Source organism: Mycteria americana, chromosome 15, assembly GCF_035582795.1.
Source record: "Mycteria americana isolate JAX WOST 10 ecotype Jacksonville Zoo and Gardens chromosome 15, USCA_MyAme_1.0, whole genome shotgun sequence".
Classification (NCBI taxonomy): Eukaryota; Metazoa; Chordata; class Aves; order Ciconiiformes; family Ciconiidae; genus Mycteria; species Mycteria americana.
In genome coordinates this window covers 4,173,871-4,192,000 of record NC_134379.1, presented here as the reverse complement: position 1 = coordinate 4,192,000, position 18,130 = coordinate 4,173,871, and the positions used below count along the sequence as shown (strand labels likewise).

Genomic DNA, 18,130 nt, shown 5'->3' with positions numbered 1-18,130 from the left:
GAGAGCCGGTGGGGAAACTGCAATGCGGAGCTGGGTTAGAAGTAGATGCTCGTTCAGTTACAGATTCTGAGTTTTGCCACGGTTCTGGGGCTAGTTAAGCTGGACAGTGGATTTACGGATGGTCTAGTTCCTCACTGTAAGATGCGGGATTTTAGTAGGCACGGAGCTGTTGGGTTGACTTAGTAGGCACGGAGGTGTTGGGTTGACGGTTGGACTAGATGATCTTAGACGTCTTTTCCAACCTTAATGATTCTATGCGGAATATTGCTGTGGGAAGTCAGGCGAGTGATGAGCACGCTGTGCGTAGTGAGGGTTGTACAGCTTCACTGTCTGATCACTTGGTGACTTGGGGGGACAAGATGAAGCGCTGGGGAACGCTTCCTAGTTTGTTGTTAGACCAAAAATAGTGATGCTGCAAGTGGGGGGGAAAAAACCTGCTGCTGTTAATAGATGAAAGCATCGTTCTTTGGGCTGAAGTACTTGAAGATGTTGTTTCCTGATGTCTCTGAAAAAGTTTGAAGTATCCCCACTTTACAGATAAAAAAGAAGGGTAATATTAGGCGAGGTATCTTGCTTACAAGGCCAGTAACACCAGCTACAAATAAAATTGGGGAGTGCTAAGAAACCGAGATTTTCATCGGGTTTGAAGTACCACTTAATTCTAATGCAGCACTAAAAATGTTGAGGCAGTATCTTGATGAGTGATTCGATACTTTCTCCCCTCTCAATATTGCCGTGGTAGTGGAGCAGCAAAAGTTAGCCTCAGGCAGGGAGGCTTTATCCATTAGGCTTTTCTAGTCTAAATGATAGTAAAAGTTGGAACTAATGTCAGACACTGAGCAGGGAAACATTAGCTGTGCTGTTCAGGCTCCAAAAAATGGATGTTTGCAAATAGAGAAATTAAAAATCCTGCTTAGCTGTTCAGTTGAAAGCTAAGCTGTCAAATGGGTTAGATCCAAAATTCAGATTTTTTTTTTTTTTAAATGAATAAATTTCCCAAAATCTTAGCCCAGTAAAAGTATTCCTGATGCTGATTAAGCTGTGCTCCCAAAGTTTGCAACCAAACCCTGCAACGGAAAATCACATGTGGAAATGTGATTTGAAGCTTCCGTGAGAAAGGAACTAGGACCCAACTAGCATTTTATTCTTCACAAGTGCGTGCAGTGCTCCTAATGAGGCACCGTTACCCCTAAAAAGCTTCCAGTTTTTGTCATAGGGATTAGTGCATAAAGAAGAAATTTTGGCTTTTTTAGGGTCTTATTTTTCTGTGACTTCAAAGCTGTGTGAAGGATGGTGCTTGCCAAAGCTGGGTGCTCCCCGGTCGGAGGTGCGGGGTGGCACTGGTGGAGGGACGAGGGGCTGTAATTAAAGACCTTCGGAAAATTAAGGTGCCTTCTGCCAACCTGGGGCGTTTGAGGGTTTATCGCTTTGAGTAACCAAAACTCGTCACTTACGGAAGTTTTGCCTGTCAGGTTTTGGGCTGCGGTCTCCCCGGGGGCGCGGGCCGGAGCCCCGGCGCGATGCGGCAGGGCTGGTGCAGTGCCCCTCGCCCGCCCCCGCGCATCCTCCGCGCAGGCGGATGCCGCTTTTGCACGCGCGTACAGAGCATCCACCGGCGGCGGCGGCGGCAGCGGCTGCTGCTGCCGCTGCCCGGGACCGTCACCGGGGCCTGCTCCATGAGGGGGGTGCCGGTGCCACAGCGGCCGCGGGGGCGGGCAGGCAGGCGCGGCTACTCCCCGCGCTCCCCGCGCTCCCCGCACCCGCGGTGCCTGCGCCTTTAAGAGGAAACGCATCTGTTTGTTATTCCCCCCCCGCGCTCCACGCCGGCAGCGCCAGGGCCGCTCCCATTGGCTGCCGCCTGCCCAGCTGCTGTCTGCGCGAGGCAGGCGGCGGGGGGGGGCGATGCGTGTGTGTGTGTGTGCGCGCCGGGGAGGGCGGGAGCGCCCCTGCCGGCCTCGCGTTCTGATTGGTCTTGAAAAAATGGGCTGCGGCTGGTCGTAGCCAACCGGCGGGGTGTTGCTATGTGCCAGCGGGCGGCGATTGGCGCGCGGTGGTGCCGCTCAGGGCCAGCAGGCTCGCGGGAGCGGCTATAAGGGGAGGGAGCCGGCGGGAGGGGGAGGGCGCTGCGGGGCTGCCTGGTGCGCGTCGGCCGCCGCGCTCCGTCTGCGCTGGGGACGCGCTCGAGGCGGCCGCGCCGCGGCGAGTGAGTGCGGCGGGGGGCGAGGGCCGGGCGGCGGGGCGCAGCGGCGCGGCCCGGGAGGGCGGCAGGGCCGGGGCTGGGCTGCTGCGGGGAGCTGCGCCACAGCCGCCTCCGTCCGTTCCCCCCCCCCCCCCCCGCGGTGGGGCAGCGGGGGCGGCTGCGCGGGTTGGGGGGGCGCTTCCTCAGGGCCGCCCGCCCTGCGGCGCGGCCCCTCGGTGAGGCGGCCTCCCCTCAGGGGAGCTCGGTCGCTTCAGGGGAGAGGGCCGGGGGCCTGCGGCGCCCCCGGGGCTGGCAGCGGGGGAGCCGGGCTCTGCGAGCGGCGGTCTTTGTCTGCGGGGCCAGGCGAGGGGCTGGAGGCGGGGAGGGCAACAGGTTCGAGCCCGGGAGAGTGTCCAAGGGGCAGCGCGCAGGCGAGGCGAGAGGGCTTTGCTTTTCCCCGGGCGCTTCCAGCGAGGGAGGAAATCAACAGGAGGGACCTGCGGGAGCGGGGCAGGGGCTGGCCGGCGGTGCCAGGTAACCGCGGGAGGAGGAGGAGGAGCAGGGGATGGTCCTTCCTCACTAACCATCTTGCTGTAGCAGGTAAATGCATAATAAAAGCCTGAAACCCTAGATGAGATCCGTGCCCGACACAGGTGTGTGTGAGGCTTAGGTTTATGACTCCAGGGAGAGGTACAGCATCTTCGCCTGGGTGCTGGGTTTCTGAGGGCACCTCCTGAACCGTAGCCAGCATGGCCAGGCAGGCTGGCTGCTGGCCAGGGAGAAGTGCCCTGCCACTGCTCTATTTACCAACACTGCTGCTGGAGTCCCTGGAGACCAGGCCTTTCCCAGCTGCAGGCTGTGACTCTGTGCTCCAGAAGTGACATCGTGCCTGGTGTGGCAAAAGAGAGATTGTAGGGTGTCTGGATGGGCCTATGGAGGGGGCATCCTCAGCCCTGGGTGATGCTTGGTGTCAAAGGCAGGCAGCTTCTGCACATGGTGCATTGAAACCAGTCCCCCACAGGGAGCAGAGGTAACTCAGCTGGTCTGTGTTGTTGCTTTAGTCTCTGGTTAAGGGTGTAGCAGCTTCCTCTTCTGCAGAGCACTGTGCTGAGGTCTGGGGTCAGAAGGTGAAATGTCAAGGGTCCTTTGTCTTGTGCTTCTCCACAGAAACTTTTCGTTTTGATCCAGAAAAGCCAGAGAAGTTTGAGATGAAGTAGCTGTGGAGCGAGCTATGGGTCGGTCCGTAGCATAAGATTTTAATGCTGATTTTTTAAGTCAAAAGAACTTGAAATGTTCCAGTTTAAAATGTGATTTTAATGATGTAGAAAAATAAGTTGAATCCTAGCCCCCTTCCCCCACACTTTACTGGAGTGAGTCTGTCCCTGCTTTTTTCTTGCCTCTGTCTTAAAATACAGAAAGAGGAAGGCCCATCAAACCAGTGTTCCTAGCTTGCAGACAGCAGTTAAGCAAGGGGCGGGACGGTACACCTGCCCTCCTGACATTGCCTTCCTCAGGGCCTACTACATGCTCCAGATAAGGATTTTTCTACTAATGCGTTTACAGTTACTTAAAGCTTATGCTGGGTAGCACAGGGAGGCCTTTGCTGAGTTAGGCGGTTGTAAACAAGCAGATACTGAGGGAGCTTTACTTATAATCCATGAGAGGATTCTGCCTGGAGAGGATGTATTTTGTGACTTCATTCTTGCAGAGCACTCCCATTGATTTCGTTTAAGATCTCATCGTGTTGGGATCCACGCCTCTGGTTTCTTGTAAACATTGTTTGCTGTGTAATGGCAGTGTTGGAATAGAGAATTAAGATGTTCTCCTTTTCTCACTGAATCCCTAATTCTTCTTTCCTGCTGAAAGACCATTTAAAAGTGAACCTTGTGCTTTGAAGCTAAAGTTGGAAATGCTGTAGGGAGGGGAGAGACATTGCTTTCATCTGATGAAGATGTCAAGTGCTGCCTTTTTTTTTTTTTTTAAAAAAAAAAAAAGCTTCATTTGCAGGTGTCTCTTTCATGGTGCCAGGATCAGAATAACTGGCAAAACTGTATTGGTCCCTTGTGTCCTCTGGATCCACAGATCTTGAATAAGTGATTTCCTTTCTTTGCTGTTTGGTGTGGGTAGTTGAGTCAGGGCTGTATTGAGGAAGACAGCATCACTACCTGTAAATCCACATTCCCTCACAGGCTCCTTGACTCATGGATTGAATACCTGTTGCTGAGAGAGAATTTAATTAAGGAACTGGTCACTCTGGTGTAGGTCTTGGCTAGCAGTTTAGAAAGTGGGAGCTCCTTGATCTAGCGTGGTACTACACAAGCATTGCAAGGATTGCAGAGGAGTAAAAAGCATTTATTTGTTGTTCTTGCATCATGGCCTTGCCTTTGACCATGTGTGTGGACGCCTGTTGAAGAAAAGCCAATAAAGCTAGGCTTTCATTGGGCTTCGGTCATTAGCTGGCAAACCTTTGTTTGCTTGAACTTAAGCAGAGTCTTCATTAGAGGTCAGCTATGAAGTTCTAGAGCAGTGGGCTTCAAGAGGGGTCACAAAGTGGAGTCTGGAATGGAGAAATTGAGAGTTCAGTTCTCTTAGCTGCTTTGAAGCTCATCAGTGATGTTCAGGCAGAATGGTGTAGCAGACTGTATTTATCACTTTGAAACCAACAGCAAAATATACAGCTTCCTTTTTTCCCCCTCCTTGACAGAGACCTGTAAGTTGGTCCTTCAGGATGTTCCCTCTTTTCTGTGCTTGTTAATTTGGAGGGCTTGTCTTCTAGATCTAATCACAGTAACTAAAGGCTAACGGTAGGTTTCCTTTTCCTTCTAGAAGCCAAGATGAGTCCATAGAAGAGATGGACTATTCTGACTCAAGGATTTTTCAGTTCTTTAGAACAGATCTTTAGCTGGTAAATCAGCATGTCTGTCAGCGGTGTGATGCCGATTGAGGATCTGGATCTCTTTTTCCCAAAACAAAGGCATTTTATAGTTTGTCTTCCTTGGAGGGAAGAAAATACAGTTTTCTGGGTGGGCTGCTGCTCAGTCCTGGGACTGAGTGACGCTCCCTGTTGCCCCCATCGGTCCCTGTTCTTCAACCTGCGTGAAGTTTGGCAGTCGGTTCTCTCTCCAAGTCTGTTTTCTGCCATGTCTTATTTGCCTTTTTGTTCCTTGTTTGTCAGGGCAGGTAGTTGTCTTGCGGTACATAATAAGCTGATTATTCTTGCAGTCTGGCTTTGCGACCCTCTACTTGATAGCCACGTCTGCCAGGCCCGTCTGGGAGTGTTTTCACCCACTGATACAGGATGTATCGGACATCGGGAGCAGCTTCATCTCCGGAAGCGTCACTGGACTGGCCAAGCCACTTAAGGCTGCAGGAAATAACATAATTAATGAGACTTAGTTCTCTCACATCTTGTACCTGACAATCTCAAGTCACTTGATGATGCTAATTAAAGCTAATCACACTCCTCTGTTTTTAGTAAATAGCTATTATCCCTGCTTCACTCTTGCTTTAACAAATGATAGTGCCAGGCAATGTGAGTCATTGGAAGTTATGGGAATGCAACCCATAAGAGCTGCCTTCCGGTCTCTTCGCGCAGGCTTACATGTCCAACTAGAGATCGTTTCTTTTACACCTGTTCAAGTGTTGGTATAGCATGTTAAAAGGTGGGATGTTTTGCTGACTCACAAAAGTAGGCAGCTTTTTGACTCTCATTTTTACTGCCGTTGTGACTTGTACAGAATTAAACTCCTGAGGTCGAGCAAAGGCTATTAAAAGTTTCAAAAGCCGAGGATGCTTTGAATTTGCCCTTCAGAGAACTTTTTGATCCACTGAGAGGGAAGGCAGAGTGGTGTCAAAGCTGCACTCTCACTTCTCCTGTTTCACATTGGCAGGGACTTCATTATGAGGACAAAAACGTAGTGTGGTGTGACCTAGGTGTTGCATAGCTCAGCCACAGAACTCTGGAAGATTGACGTTTCACTGATGAAATACTACAAAAGGATGGATCGAGCAATATTTTATTAAAAACAGATAGTCCAGCATCACCAAAAAAGATGGACTTAATAATTAACTGGGGAGGGGGAAAACCTTAATGAGAATCCCAGGAACTCCCAGCTCAAGCATTCGTCAGTAGCCACAGAACTGTAAGAGGTGAGTCAGTTCACGGACCTTGGCAGTAACATGCAGGCTAGTGAGGATATCCAGGAGGAACTAATGACAAAAGTTGGCAAGGTAACAGCTGACTTGACCGTCTTAAACTAGATTTGGTTGTAAAGGATCTGTCATGTGAAGACTCAAGCTATAAATCTTCACCTGACTTTGCCCCCTTGACATATGGGTTGCTATGCCTTCAGTGGAAATGAAAGCTGGAAGGATGATGACTGAACTGCCACAGAAAGTATGTACCTTGTTAATATAGTAAGAGTTGCATAAAAAGTGTTACTGGCAGTGATCGGACAGAATTCAACATCTTATCCTTATCTTTACTCAGAAAAACAGACAGACGTACCAGAGCAGAAAATAAAGTGACTGTCTCTCCTGTGACAGATGTGCTTCCGGGCAGTGCGAGGTTGGGTAAAAGATGCTCCTGGGAAGAACCCTCTGAGCAGATGGGTTTTATGAGCAGATGAAAACTTAGAGGATTTGACAAGGGGAGCTTGCAAATAGTAAGTCATGACAGGCAGCTATGGCACATCCTTCTTTCATCTGCAAATGACTTTGAGGATATTGGAAGGATACTTGCAATAGATAAACGTTCTCACTGTATTCCCTGTCAGTACCCAGCCTTTATCAGGGAAACAGATGATCCATCCAGCAGACCAAATTAATTGAATACTAGTCATACCTACATTTGCCAAAAAGGAAGATAATGGAGCAATATAAGGAGCACAAAAAAAATGTAATGATATGAGATGATTTGGATAGCTAGACTGTTCTTCAGTTAAAACAAATGAGGAAAAGAATTTGGGGAAATAAAGAGTGTTTCCATTTTGTCAGTAGTTGGTCAGTTGGATGGGAAGAGCTTTTCCTTGGTGTCTTTAGTTCAGGTTGGTACTAGAATAGCAAGGTGAGGGTCTTCCTTCATTTTGTAGAGCGCTGTATGTGCATAATACTGGGGAAGTACGATGTCCTTGATCTGTGGCTCCAAATGTGACCATCACATTGAATGTGTAGCTTTCTTCAGCAGAAGGATGGGTATGAATTGAAGAGCTACATCTTACAGTGTTTTTGAGCCATTGCTGTTATCTCACTCGAGTGCATCATATCTGCTTGGCCAATTCAGATGAAGGACTGTTATCCCATTGCGGGGGATGCTGGCATGAGTTTTCGCAAAATGTAAAGGAGGAAACGGAGTCATTTGTGTTTTAAATTAGTTCAGCTTGCAGTTTTTGTTTATTTGTGGTGCAAGTGGGATTTGCTGGTAGGAGCAAAAGTAAGTACAGGCTTGTTTCAAACTTGTCCCGGCCAACCGTGATGCTTTTCTGCATGTATGTTTCCTCCTGCATTCCTCCTGCATGCTGGCATCTGTTGTAACTGGTTATTGAATTCAGCTGTGATGGAGCATACCTGCAAAGCAAAGGTGGGCAGCTTGCAGCTATAATGCTTGCCATGCTGCTTGTTATCAGCAGCGCAGGCTCTTCTGCATTGCAAAGATATTGCTGCCAGGCAACTCGTAGAAGAGTGGGAAGAGAATTCAGCCAGAGGTGTCAGTCATTCCTCGGTAGAAGCTGAATCTTGCAGTCCGTGTTCATGTGGTTTCAGAGCCAGGCCCAGAAAAAGTAACAAATTTTGAAGCCAGTCCTGTTGAGATGATGTCTGTCTTAGCTGTCCTGTGCCTTTTGAGATGAAATTGTAAAGGAAAGAATTGGATTAAAATTTCCAGAATTATTTCCCTTCGCTGCTTCCCAGTGGTGTCTGTGGTGTGTCCGACTGGATTGTTTTGAACAGTGTGCTGTGTTGTGAAATGCAGGGAGAGATGAGTTAGCAGTTCTGACACTGAACGGTCCGAGTCCAGCTGTAGATCTGTAAATAAATTCAGAAAGTTCTCATGGTCATCTGGTCTCTGTAGTCTGCAGCCAGGAAAGAAGCATCTCTGCACTGTCTTCATTGAGTTACTTTAACCTGTTCGTTTGCTTCCCAGTCAGTTGTGTGCTGTAGTTCAATATAAGAAAGCTTTTGCTTTGAATGCAGGAGCCCTCTAGACTTGCTTCTCGCCTCATGGTTGCGCTTGCGAACCTGAAAATGCACTGGTGTGGATGTTATCTATTTACAAAAATAATAAGTGAAACTTTTAAATTTGATTTAATCTCCAAATTGACAGAAGGTAAATCAACTATGTAAAGAACAAATTTTTTTAATTGATCTTCATAAATTACTTTGGTTTTACTGTGTTATGGATTAATAGTGTATACAGTGACAAAGCTGGGCAGACTTAAAAATTCCAACACAAAGTGAGTTGTAGGGGTGCTGAGTCTATTTTTGATGGGAAGACTGTTGATAGACCATAGACTGACATATCGCTTGTTTTTTTTTTAAAAAAAAACTGAAACAAACAACACAACACCCCCCCCCTTTAAAATGGGATTAATATAATTGCAATGACAGTTTTGACAGTTTTAGTATTGATAGCTATTCAGCAGAATAATAACTCTGATGTTTTTCCTCACAGGCTGGCTATCCTATGTGGAGCATGGCAGGTGCAGCATGGTTGGTGGCGTGCCTGTCCCTGATTCACTGTGGCCAGATAGTCTTTAATTGCTTCTTGCTGAATCTCTTTTTGATGCCCTCTAGTGGTTACCTGGCAATCGTCTGCAATACCGTTTGCCATCAGTTTTGCCTTTTTGCATCCATCCATCCAAGATCCTTTTTCCCAGAATCATAAAGTGCTTCCTAGTGGTGAAGGGTGCTGTCTCCAGTGTGCAGAAGAGAGAACTAGGGCCTGCAGAAATGAAGTGGCTTGCTAGGAGATATCCAGAGGAATAAAGGGAGTTAAATATATTTCTAGTGGAAAGTGGTCTAAGTGAGAAACCTGGCTCCATACTATTATTGTATTGCAATTGTGTCCATCTATCTGATAAAAGTAAAGGCAGAGGATTCCTGTCAGCCATCTTCCACCATTTCTCTTGTTATTTTCCTGTCTCCAAGGGCTAGCAAGGTTTGGAGAATGAGCTGAGGGAGTGCAGGCATTAAAGAAGGACACTTAACGGTTCATGTATCAGTAATGACTTTTGTTGATCGTGGTAGTACTGCTAAGCTGCATGCAGTGTCATCAAGTGTTTGAAATTGGTGCGTTTCAGACACTTGATACTGGAGGACTAAAGGTACATTGTGTACACCCGTATGCTATTTAAACTCCTTTCTTGGCTTTCCCTTGTGTTCCATGTTTAAATTCAGAATGGTCATCCTTTCTTTCAGGGCCTTTCAACAATGTGCTTCCTACCCTTCTACCTTCAGATGATCGGGCTTCATCTTTCCCAAAGCTGTTGCAGTCCTGTGTGGTAGTGAGGAGCTCCAGAACTGCCCCAAACCAGAATCTTTTGTTGTGGTACTCCATCATCAGAGTATGAAAGCTCCTTAGCAGTGCCAGGTGTCTCTGAGGGTTCGGCACCTGAAATTCTGACACTAATTTTTATTCCATAGGGAAGACCAGTGAAATTGGGCGTTAAACCCAAAGTCCAATTTCAGCATATCACCTTAAAGACTAGCCTTCCTCCTTCAAACTGTAATGCATTAAGCAACGTTAAGGCAATTTCCATGTCAAGAAAACCCTGGTAAGTAAGTGTGCTTACCTTGAGCATTTTCTTAGAATTGCACTAAGACCCCAGAGCAATGGAGGCTGCTACAGTTTGTGACCTTGTAGAAATGGAGAACTCTCCAAACCCAATTCCTCTTGTACTTTCATTGCACTCAGCATAAGTACATCTCTAGCTCTTTCTATATTAATGAGAAGAGACACCAAAGAAGAAAGGTTGGGTTTCCAAATAGACTTTTTTCAAAGCTACTACAGGCAGCTTTCTGTAGCATTTGCTGTGTTCTAATAAGTATTTAACTGGCTAAAGTTTCTTATCTTAAAAATCAAATAATCCATAAAACAAACCCTCAGACCCAACAAACCTGTTGTTTGTCCTGCCAGAATGAACAGGAACATTTGCATCTGAGCTGCATCACACATGGGTTTTATGCAAAATTAGCCTTGTGTGTGATAGTTTTTGTTCTCTGCCATTGTGGCATATGGACTTGTACAAGCAGTAGCCTTGTCTAGCAAGTGTTCGGCACAGACTTGGCATTTCTCCTTTTTGTGTTTCCTGAATTGCTAACAGCTTCATGTGAAAAGTGGCTGTTGGACAGGTGGAGGGTGAATGCTGAACCAAAAAGTTGTCTGAATGGCAAAATGTGTCATGGTTTTTCCTTCATGGAGGTGGCATCTGCTTAAAACTGAGCAGGATTAAGCAGGGCAGCCCTAACGTACACAGTGCATGCAAGCAGTACATTCAGCTGATTCCCTCACTGATAACCACAAGAAATGATCTTGATAAGCTTTTTCTCTAGAATTCTTTCCTTTTGTCTAAACCAGTTTTCTGACTTCTTGTGAACTAATTAATATGCACAGATTTCTGTTCCATTGACTTGAGTGCGTCCATCCCAGAGATAAATTTCTTTTGAAGAATGATAAAAGAAAAATACTGGATTATGTTGCTGGTGACAGATACTAATTTCTCTAACGGTATTGGGTATAATCATAAAGTAATCAAAGCTTTTTTCTTTTTTTTTTTTTAAAGTTAATGGAATGACTCCACTAATGCCCACTGTCAGTAAAGCTGATGAACATTAACTCATCATTCTGAAAAACCAGAGGCACAGCCTAAAGTCATCCCCATGCCTTTGTTCTACAGTAGAAAGAATGCACTGTTAGCTGTTAAATCTATTTTAATTCAAATGTGTTTGTCTCTAGGACAGAAAAAAATACTGGAGGTTGGTTTTTGCATTGCTGAGAGCCACAGATCCTTTTTAATACATTTTGAGATGATATTCAAGACAGAAATGGGTCCTTACAAGCTAGCAGCTGTACTCGTAGGATGTAAGAATGCATTTCCTATTGTTTTTCCCTCCTCTCCCTTACTGTGATGAGGACAGAGCTCTTGGTAGATAGTGCACCCAAGTGATCAGATTGTCGAGCTGAATGCTGTATGAGGGTAGTGCCTTTATAAAGTATGGCTATCGTATATGAGCTTATCTGGAGTTTTTTTCAAGGCAGTTTCTTACCTGGGTTTCCCACCAAGATCTTAGCTCACAAATCTTTATTCTCTCCCCTGCCTTAAGCAAAGAGATCAATTTGTTTTGCCTTCTCAGCACAGTACAGAGAACAGGAATTGCAATTAATCTTAATCTGTGCTCTGATACCATCTCACTCGAATATTTTTTTTTTTGTCCACTTCTAAAAGGTCAAATGTTTTTGCTGATGTTAAATGTGTTAGGAGGTCAAATAAATGAATGCTCATGAAATGCTTTTGCAGAAAGCTGCATGCAGCAGATAATTTGTGTGTGTGTTCATTTCTCTGTTAGATAAACGCAGTTGTAGTATTTCCTGTTTTACTCATTGTTCTAGAGCATTGATGCTTAGGAGGCCTGGACAGAGGGGTCAGCAAACAACAAATTAAGGGATTGCTCTTCCATTATTCTGGTTGGGTATCATTTATGTTCCATTTGGCTTTGAGGATGCCTGTGGACTGCTTTCTGCAGCTGTTGTGCTGCAGTGCTAGGCAGCTGATCAGAGAAGAAATGTTTGGCAAGACAGTATGGGAGGGAAGTAGTAAAACTGGTGGTTGGTATATTTACTGATCTGTGCTGAGGAAAAGGAGAAAGAGGGGATTGCATCATTTCATTACGAATCAATGAAATCTAAGGTTTAGACAGAGTCTGTTTTCTCATTCAGAAATCGGGAAAAGTGATTGCCAGTCCTTTCTTTGCACCTTCCTCCAGCTGGTCTGTCCAGCATAATCTGTTTCTTTCAGACAGGGCTTGGTGCTTTGCCTTGGAATCCAATTGCGTTTGGCCCCAGAAAAGGCACACTTAGTCTCCTGCTTCCTTGCACTTGGAGGGCAAGGCACACAGCTCACAAATTCCAGGCTGTGAGATCTGATATAGCGTATCAGCTGCTGAATCAGGGGCTTGGAATTTGGGGATGGTTCTGTTGTCTTGTGACTGTAAAGGTTGGCACTTGGTTAGTTCAGGAAGGCTCGGATGTGTTACTTTGACTTACATCTAATCAGCAGAAAATAAGGAAGGATTCTGCTTGGGTTTGTGTCTTGTTTCTGCCCTGTTACAAACCTAAGAGCTCAATCCTTGAAGTGTCCCTCACCTTGGAGGGGAAAACAATGCTATCTAATGCAAAACTAACTCAGTTTTGATGAAATTCTGGCGCACATGGAGAACTGGGGCAGGATACAGGTGAAGACTGCCTGATTTCTCTTACTTCTGCAATTAGCGTAAAAGATATTGCTGAAATCCAGAGATGCAGCTACGCCCTAAAGAGTGCACAGGCAGTCTGCTTGGCTACAGGTTGGCCAGATAAATTCCTGGCAAGACCCCTTTTGGCTGAAGAAGAGCAGGTTTAGTTCCTAACAAGCTGGCAAGTGAGCCCTTCTGTGTCAGGATGGGTCTTCCAAAGCTCTCACTATAACTTTAATTGGAAAAGGTTAATCTGATTAGTTAGTGTTTGCAAAGAGCTTTAAGGATGAAAAGTGCTATGTAAGTGCTGACTATTATGATCATGATAGATATGCTTTATCAGCAGTTTGCAGGATGAGTGAGACTTTTTTTTTTTTTTCCTTCCCATTTGAATGTAAGGGATCTGCCTTCTGGAGAGCAGAAGAAAAATATTTCAGAAAAAAAGAAAAAAATGGCTACCCTGTTGTTCTACTGGTGTCTGCCTCCCATTGAGCCCAGTGCATGGTCATAATATAACGAACCTTTGACTGCACCAAATGATGCCCATGTGAGCCTATGACAACCCTCCAGTATAGTGCTTGTAGGAACTGTTTACTGAAAAGCTTGTAGATAGCGTGCCTGGCTTTTGAGGATTGTCCAGCCGGCGGTAGGTTTGGTGGGTGATGCTTTCAGAAATGCTAAAGCAACTTGGATACCTTGAATCTTCTTTTTCAACAATGACAAGAAGACTTAGGAGCAGAAGTGTTGAAGACAGGGGTTTCCATAAACGGTGCTTTGGTATCTAAGCGACAAGGTTTTTTGCAGACCTCGCTGTCTGCTGGTGATCACACATGAGGCTTTCCAGCAGACAGCAGTAATGGATTCAGTCTGATTTTTTTGTTGTTGTTTTCAGTATGACTTGGACGGTTCTGTCACGGTGAGATACTCATGACCGATGCTAACACTGGGCAAAAGAGATCATATAAATGGGGTACACATATGAGTTCTGCCTCTTACAACAATTTTTTGGGGTCCTGCCTTCAGTTCCCTGATTGATTTTCTGATTTCCATCCCATTGTTTTGACAGTTTCCCCTTTAGCAAAGCCAGAGACATGTATTTGCTTAGAATAGTCCCAGTCCATCAGTTCTCTGCAGCATACCTTCAACCGCGTGTCTGGCTGGTGCTCTGTCTGGGAAGGCACATCCTACTGAGCAGCAGCAGAGCCAGCTTAACACGCAAACTCCAGGGAGCTATTTTAGCAGCATAGCAGTGTAGTGACCTGGACTGGCTTTATTCTAACCTGGAAGATTATCAGCTATGCTTCAGGCAAGGTACTCATATCTGCTTAGAGACCATCTCTTAAGCTCTTGTACTTTTCTGGTTTGTCCACTTAAAAATTTCCATTGCAGGTCAGGTGTGAGGGTTTTATTTCTTGTTTTTCTTTTTTTTTTTTTTTTGGGGGGGGGTGGTATTGTTCCAGTATTTGATACACAAGGTGCAGACTCAGAAAATGAACAGAATCACATGTTTTATGGAAAGGAAAATCCTCATGGGAGGAGCAGCCAGAGTTCATGATTAATTTCTAGAGCATGCATGCATGCCACGTATCAGGGAGGGAGGGAAGCTGCTTCTTTTATGCCTCTTCCATCCTCAAAAGAAACATTTGTAGCTGGTAAGGCTTATAGATGGGGGATCTGAAAAACTGATTTCTGCCAACAAAAAAAGACCCAGACTTGAGCTGCCTTACAGGTTCTGTCAGATGATGTCGGATTGTAAAAAGGTGTTTCCATCCTGAATAGGAGATTTAACTGTCTCTCGCTATCAAGAATAGTCTTTGGAGGCTGCTCCTTGCTTTGACTGCTGTCAGATGTTCTGAGTTTAAAAAAAAAAAAAAAAAAACCAAACTAGAGTGCAGTTTATAGAGTAGCTTCTACCTTCAGAGCTTGCAGGGAGTTATAAAGGAGAGTGTGATGAAGTAATCCTCCATTTCCCATATGGAAACTAGGACAGAATGGAGAGAAGAACTGGTTTGGTGACTCGTGTACTTTCCTGGTGGCTGAGGAAATGCACATCCAGCTCCCAGCTTTCCCGTGGGCTTCCTGGGTGTCACATCAGTGAGCCACGCAGGACAAGTAGCCAGCAGGGCTGACTCTGGGTCCCGACTTTCTCTCTGGCTAACAGAGCCCGGCTTCTCCAAGGGTTGGTGTGGAGTTGGACCTTAACATGTGCAGTTCCCCTGAGGCGTTTAGGAGACTAGGCATGATGAAAATCATCTTTTTAGCATCTTTGTGGCTCTGTAGTCATTTCCAAATCCATTAAGTGTTGGAAGAATGAATAGAGATTGTGAGCGTTGGAGCGATAGGAAGATAGTAGATAACAGAAGCAGGAAGATGCGAGGGCAGTCAGCAAGTCAGTGGCTGAGCTGTGAATAAAACTCTGCCCGCCTTGATGTAATCTGCAGACAGCGTACCTGTCTCCTGGCTGCTCTGACTCTTCCCTGCTCTCTTGATCAAAGGCTGGATCGTCCTGTGGGCTAGGAGACCGCTGTCGCCCTTGTGAGCTGAGTGTTCTGTCTGTTCTTTTTTTGAACTTAGGTTTGCGTGAAGTTCCCCATTCCCTCTGCCCGAATCTCTTCCTCTGAAGCGGTCACCAGCGTGTGGAGCCTGCCCCACACCCATCACCTGCCAAACCACGGCCTTTACCTGTGTCTTCCGGTGTTTCCCGTGCGACCCGTCCTGCGGGAGTGCCTCCTGGGCCACCCCAGAGTTCACGCAGCGCTCAGTGGCTCCAATGGTGAAGATGACAAGGTCCAAGACTTTCCAGGCATATCTGCCTTCGTGCCACAGGACCTACAGCTGCATTCACTGCAGGGCTCATCTTGCCAACCACGATGAGCTCATTTCTAAGGTACGTCCATGACCTCACCTGCAGGTGCTGGGTGGACGCCTCCTCCCCGGGGAGTGGAAGGGTGCGTTCGCTCGCACTGCAGGTCAGTTGCTGTGGAAGTGCCTGGCTTTAACTGGTACTGCCGTTTTTGCTTGGAAAATGGGCTCTCGGCCTAAAGGATCTATTTGTGAGCTGCCGTTTTTGTTTTAAGTGATTGTGAAAATAGCTGTAGGGGACAGGTTTCCAAATTTGGGCCTCTGGAGTGCTTACAGGTGGTCTGTCTCTTCCCATGATACTGCCTCCTCCCTCTCATTTCCAGCTGTAAAACTGCACTAACTGATGGCCAGGACCGTGTAAATTACCTTCCCGATACTTCTTGTTCATGTACCTGCTTGTCAGCATAGCAAAAGCATTGTTGCATGATGATGATTTGGAGGCGAAGTGTCTGGAGTTGTTCTCTCTGTTAAACTCTGAGCTGTACCAAGTGACTACACTAAAGCCCCTACTTAAGGGAAGGTTCTCTGATGCTTCTACCAAAATGTAAGATGGCTTTCCAAAGACTGATGTGTTGTTGCTCAAACCCTCGTACTTTTGCCAGTCTAGTAACAAGACACTTTGCAGTGAAAAAGCAAGGGGTGGATGGTAGGATGTGCTCTGAGCTGGGGAGGGTGGAAGGATTCTGTCCTGTCTTCTGATCTGTTGATCGCAAGGGGAAGGGTCTTGAGGATAAGCTAGATTAAAAGCTTTCAGAGCCAGTAAGTCAGGGGCCTTTGATGCAGAGGGAGCAGGCCACTAAGAGGATCTCTTTCTGAAGTGCGAAAACTAAACTTTCTCAGAGTGTCTGTTGGAGCCTGCAGTGCTGGCTGTGGTCAGGCATCAAGTTTCCAGGGTTTGGCTGCCTTGGCAATCAACTGTTCCATAAAGTTTATTCAGCTTATAAAATTTGTGTTCAGAAAAAGCAGACACACCATAAGATTTATTAGCTGAGATGAGAGGAAATTGTGCTGTGAGCTGTGTGTGTGTGTGTGTGCATGCACGTAACTTAAACCAGTGCAGCTTCTTGAAGCAGCCTTGAGAGAAAGGCCAGGATCACAAGGAACAGCGGTGCTCTGCCCATTAGAAAGTGTGTAGTGCTTCCCCCCTTCCTGTTCGCACAGAAAAAATTAGAATGTGTCACCTTGCACCAAGGACATCTGTCCTTACAGGGTTCACAGCAGCTGTGGAGGTCCTTTTGGATTCTCCGTGTTGGGTGCTCAAACCTGCCTCCTTCCTTTTTCTCTTGGTTGTTGCATGGGCAAGGTTGATCCGCACCTCTGTGATGTTGTCTCCATGCCAAACAATTGAATTTAAGTATTCTGGTATATATAATGCTGATTGCAGACTGCTACGATTTTGGTTTTTGTGATTTCTGAATAGACAGGCTTCTTATCAGGCTACACTTGTGAGTCATTCTGGGCGTCATGGGGGCTCCTCTTGTTCTGGTACAATTGCAGTGGTTCTTAGCAGAGCTGTCCTTGAGGACTGCAAAGCCTCGAGCTTTTAAAGAGGAGGAGGTTGTACATTTCCTCAACAGAAAGAAGTTCTGAAATGTAAATGTCAACAGCAGTCTGTGCCCAGGTCTGGATGTGAGATACATTCCACCTCTGGGACCAGCTGTGGGACTTCAGGCCCCTGTGCTCAGTTGAGGTATCTGTAAAACGGGGTAGTCACTTCCCTCCCTTCTCATTGGGATAGTTGCTACCAGCCAGATTCTGTGTTGGAACACAATATGCTTTACTGAATAAAGAAGGAGACTTGTTTTACTTACTGTTTTTATGGTGGATTGGAATTTGTGCTCTGCTTTTATTGACACGGCTGGTCCCCAGCCAGGGAAAACACAAGGCTATGCATGCCCAGTGGTTTCACCTTTGACACTTCCTTCCCCTCCTTGTTCCATGTCCACACTCCTTCTGGTCCGCTGTGCAATGCAGCCAGCTTTGCAGGTAAGTAGCTTCCGGCAGGGCAATGCCAGTGTTGCAGACTGCTTGGAATTTGAGCTTCTAGCTGTTGAGGCATGCAGTAACTGCCCAAGAATGCTGACTGCTAAAATGCAGACACAGGAGGGAAGGTATGAAAGCACAATATGAGGCTATGTGTATCGAATCATGGAAGTACTAACTACAGCGTGCTGTGGTGCTTGTATCTGCTCATTCTAAAAGTTTGTTATAGACTGTGGTGTAAATTTGTAATAGTATCGGAACGGCATTGCTGGTGGAGCAGTAGCGGGTCATGCAACTTGAATGCAAAGGGTTTGGGGTTTTAGGTTTTATTTCTCAGAGTTATAAACCTTAATAAGACACATTCTTTATATAATTGAAAACCTTATAAAAGTAATTGTGCAATCATAATTTGTACAACTGGCTATTAAACTGAGAACAGAAGGGCAGTCCCTGCCTCAAGGGGTTTCCAATATGTGTAGAAACTTTCCCAGACAAACTTAAATAGTCATCTTTTTATCTGTTTGAGTTAGGTTTTAAACATCTCCCTGAGGCCTTCTGCAGTTCTTTCATCACAGCCTTATATTAGCATCTGAGAACCAGGCAGTGCAATTGCCATGCTTGTTTTCCATATGAAAATGTGGCAAACGGAAGGAAGAAACA

General features: G+C 46.2%; 1 protein-coding gene across 2 annotated transcripts in view; it reads left to right on the top strand.

The window, feature by feature from the left end:
* The first annotated feature begins 2,121 nt into the window (after window positions 1-2,121).
* Window positions 2,122-18,130, top strand: part of YPEL2 (yippee like 2) — a 35,485-nt gene continuing 19,476 nt past the window's right edge. The window contains exons 1-3 of one of the 2 annotated variants that reach the window (XM_075517668.1): window positions 2,144-2,203; window positions 9,818-9,948; window positions 15,200-15,512. In XM_075517668.1, coding sequence (XP_075373783.1) covers window positions 15,396-15,512 — 117 coding nt within the window. In that variant the 5' untranslated portion in view covers window positions 2,144-2,203; window positions 9,818-9,948; window positions 15,200-15,395. Of the gene's footprint in view, window positions 2,204-9,817; window positions 9,949-15,199; window positions 15,513-18,130 lie in introns of both variants that reach the window. The other variant, XM_075517667.1, reaches the window with a different exon arrangement.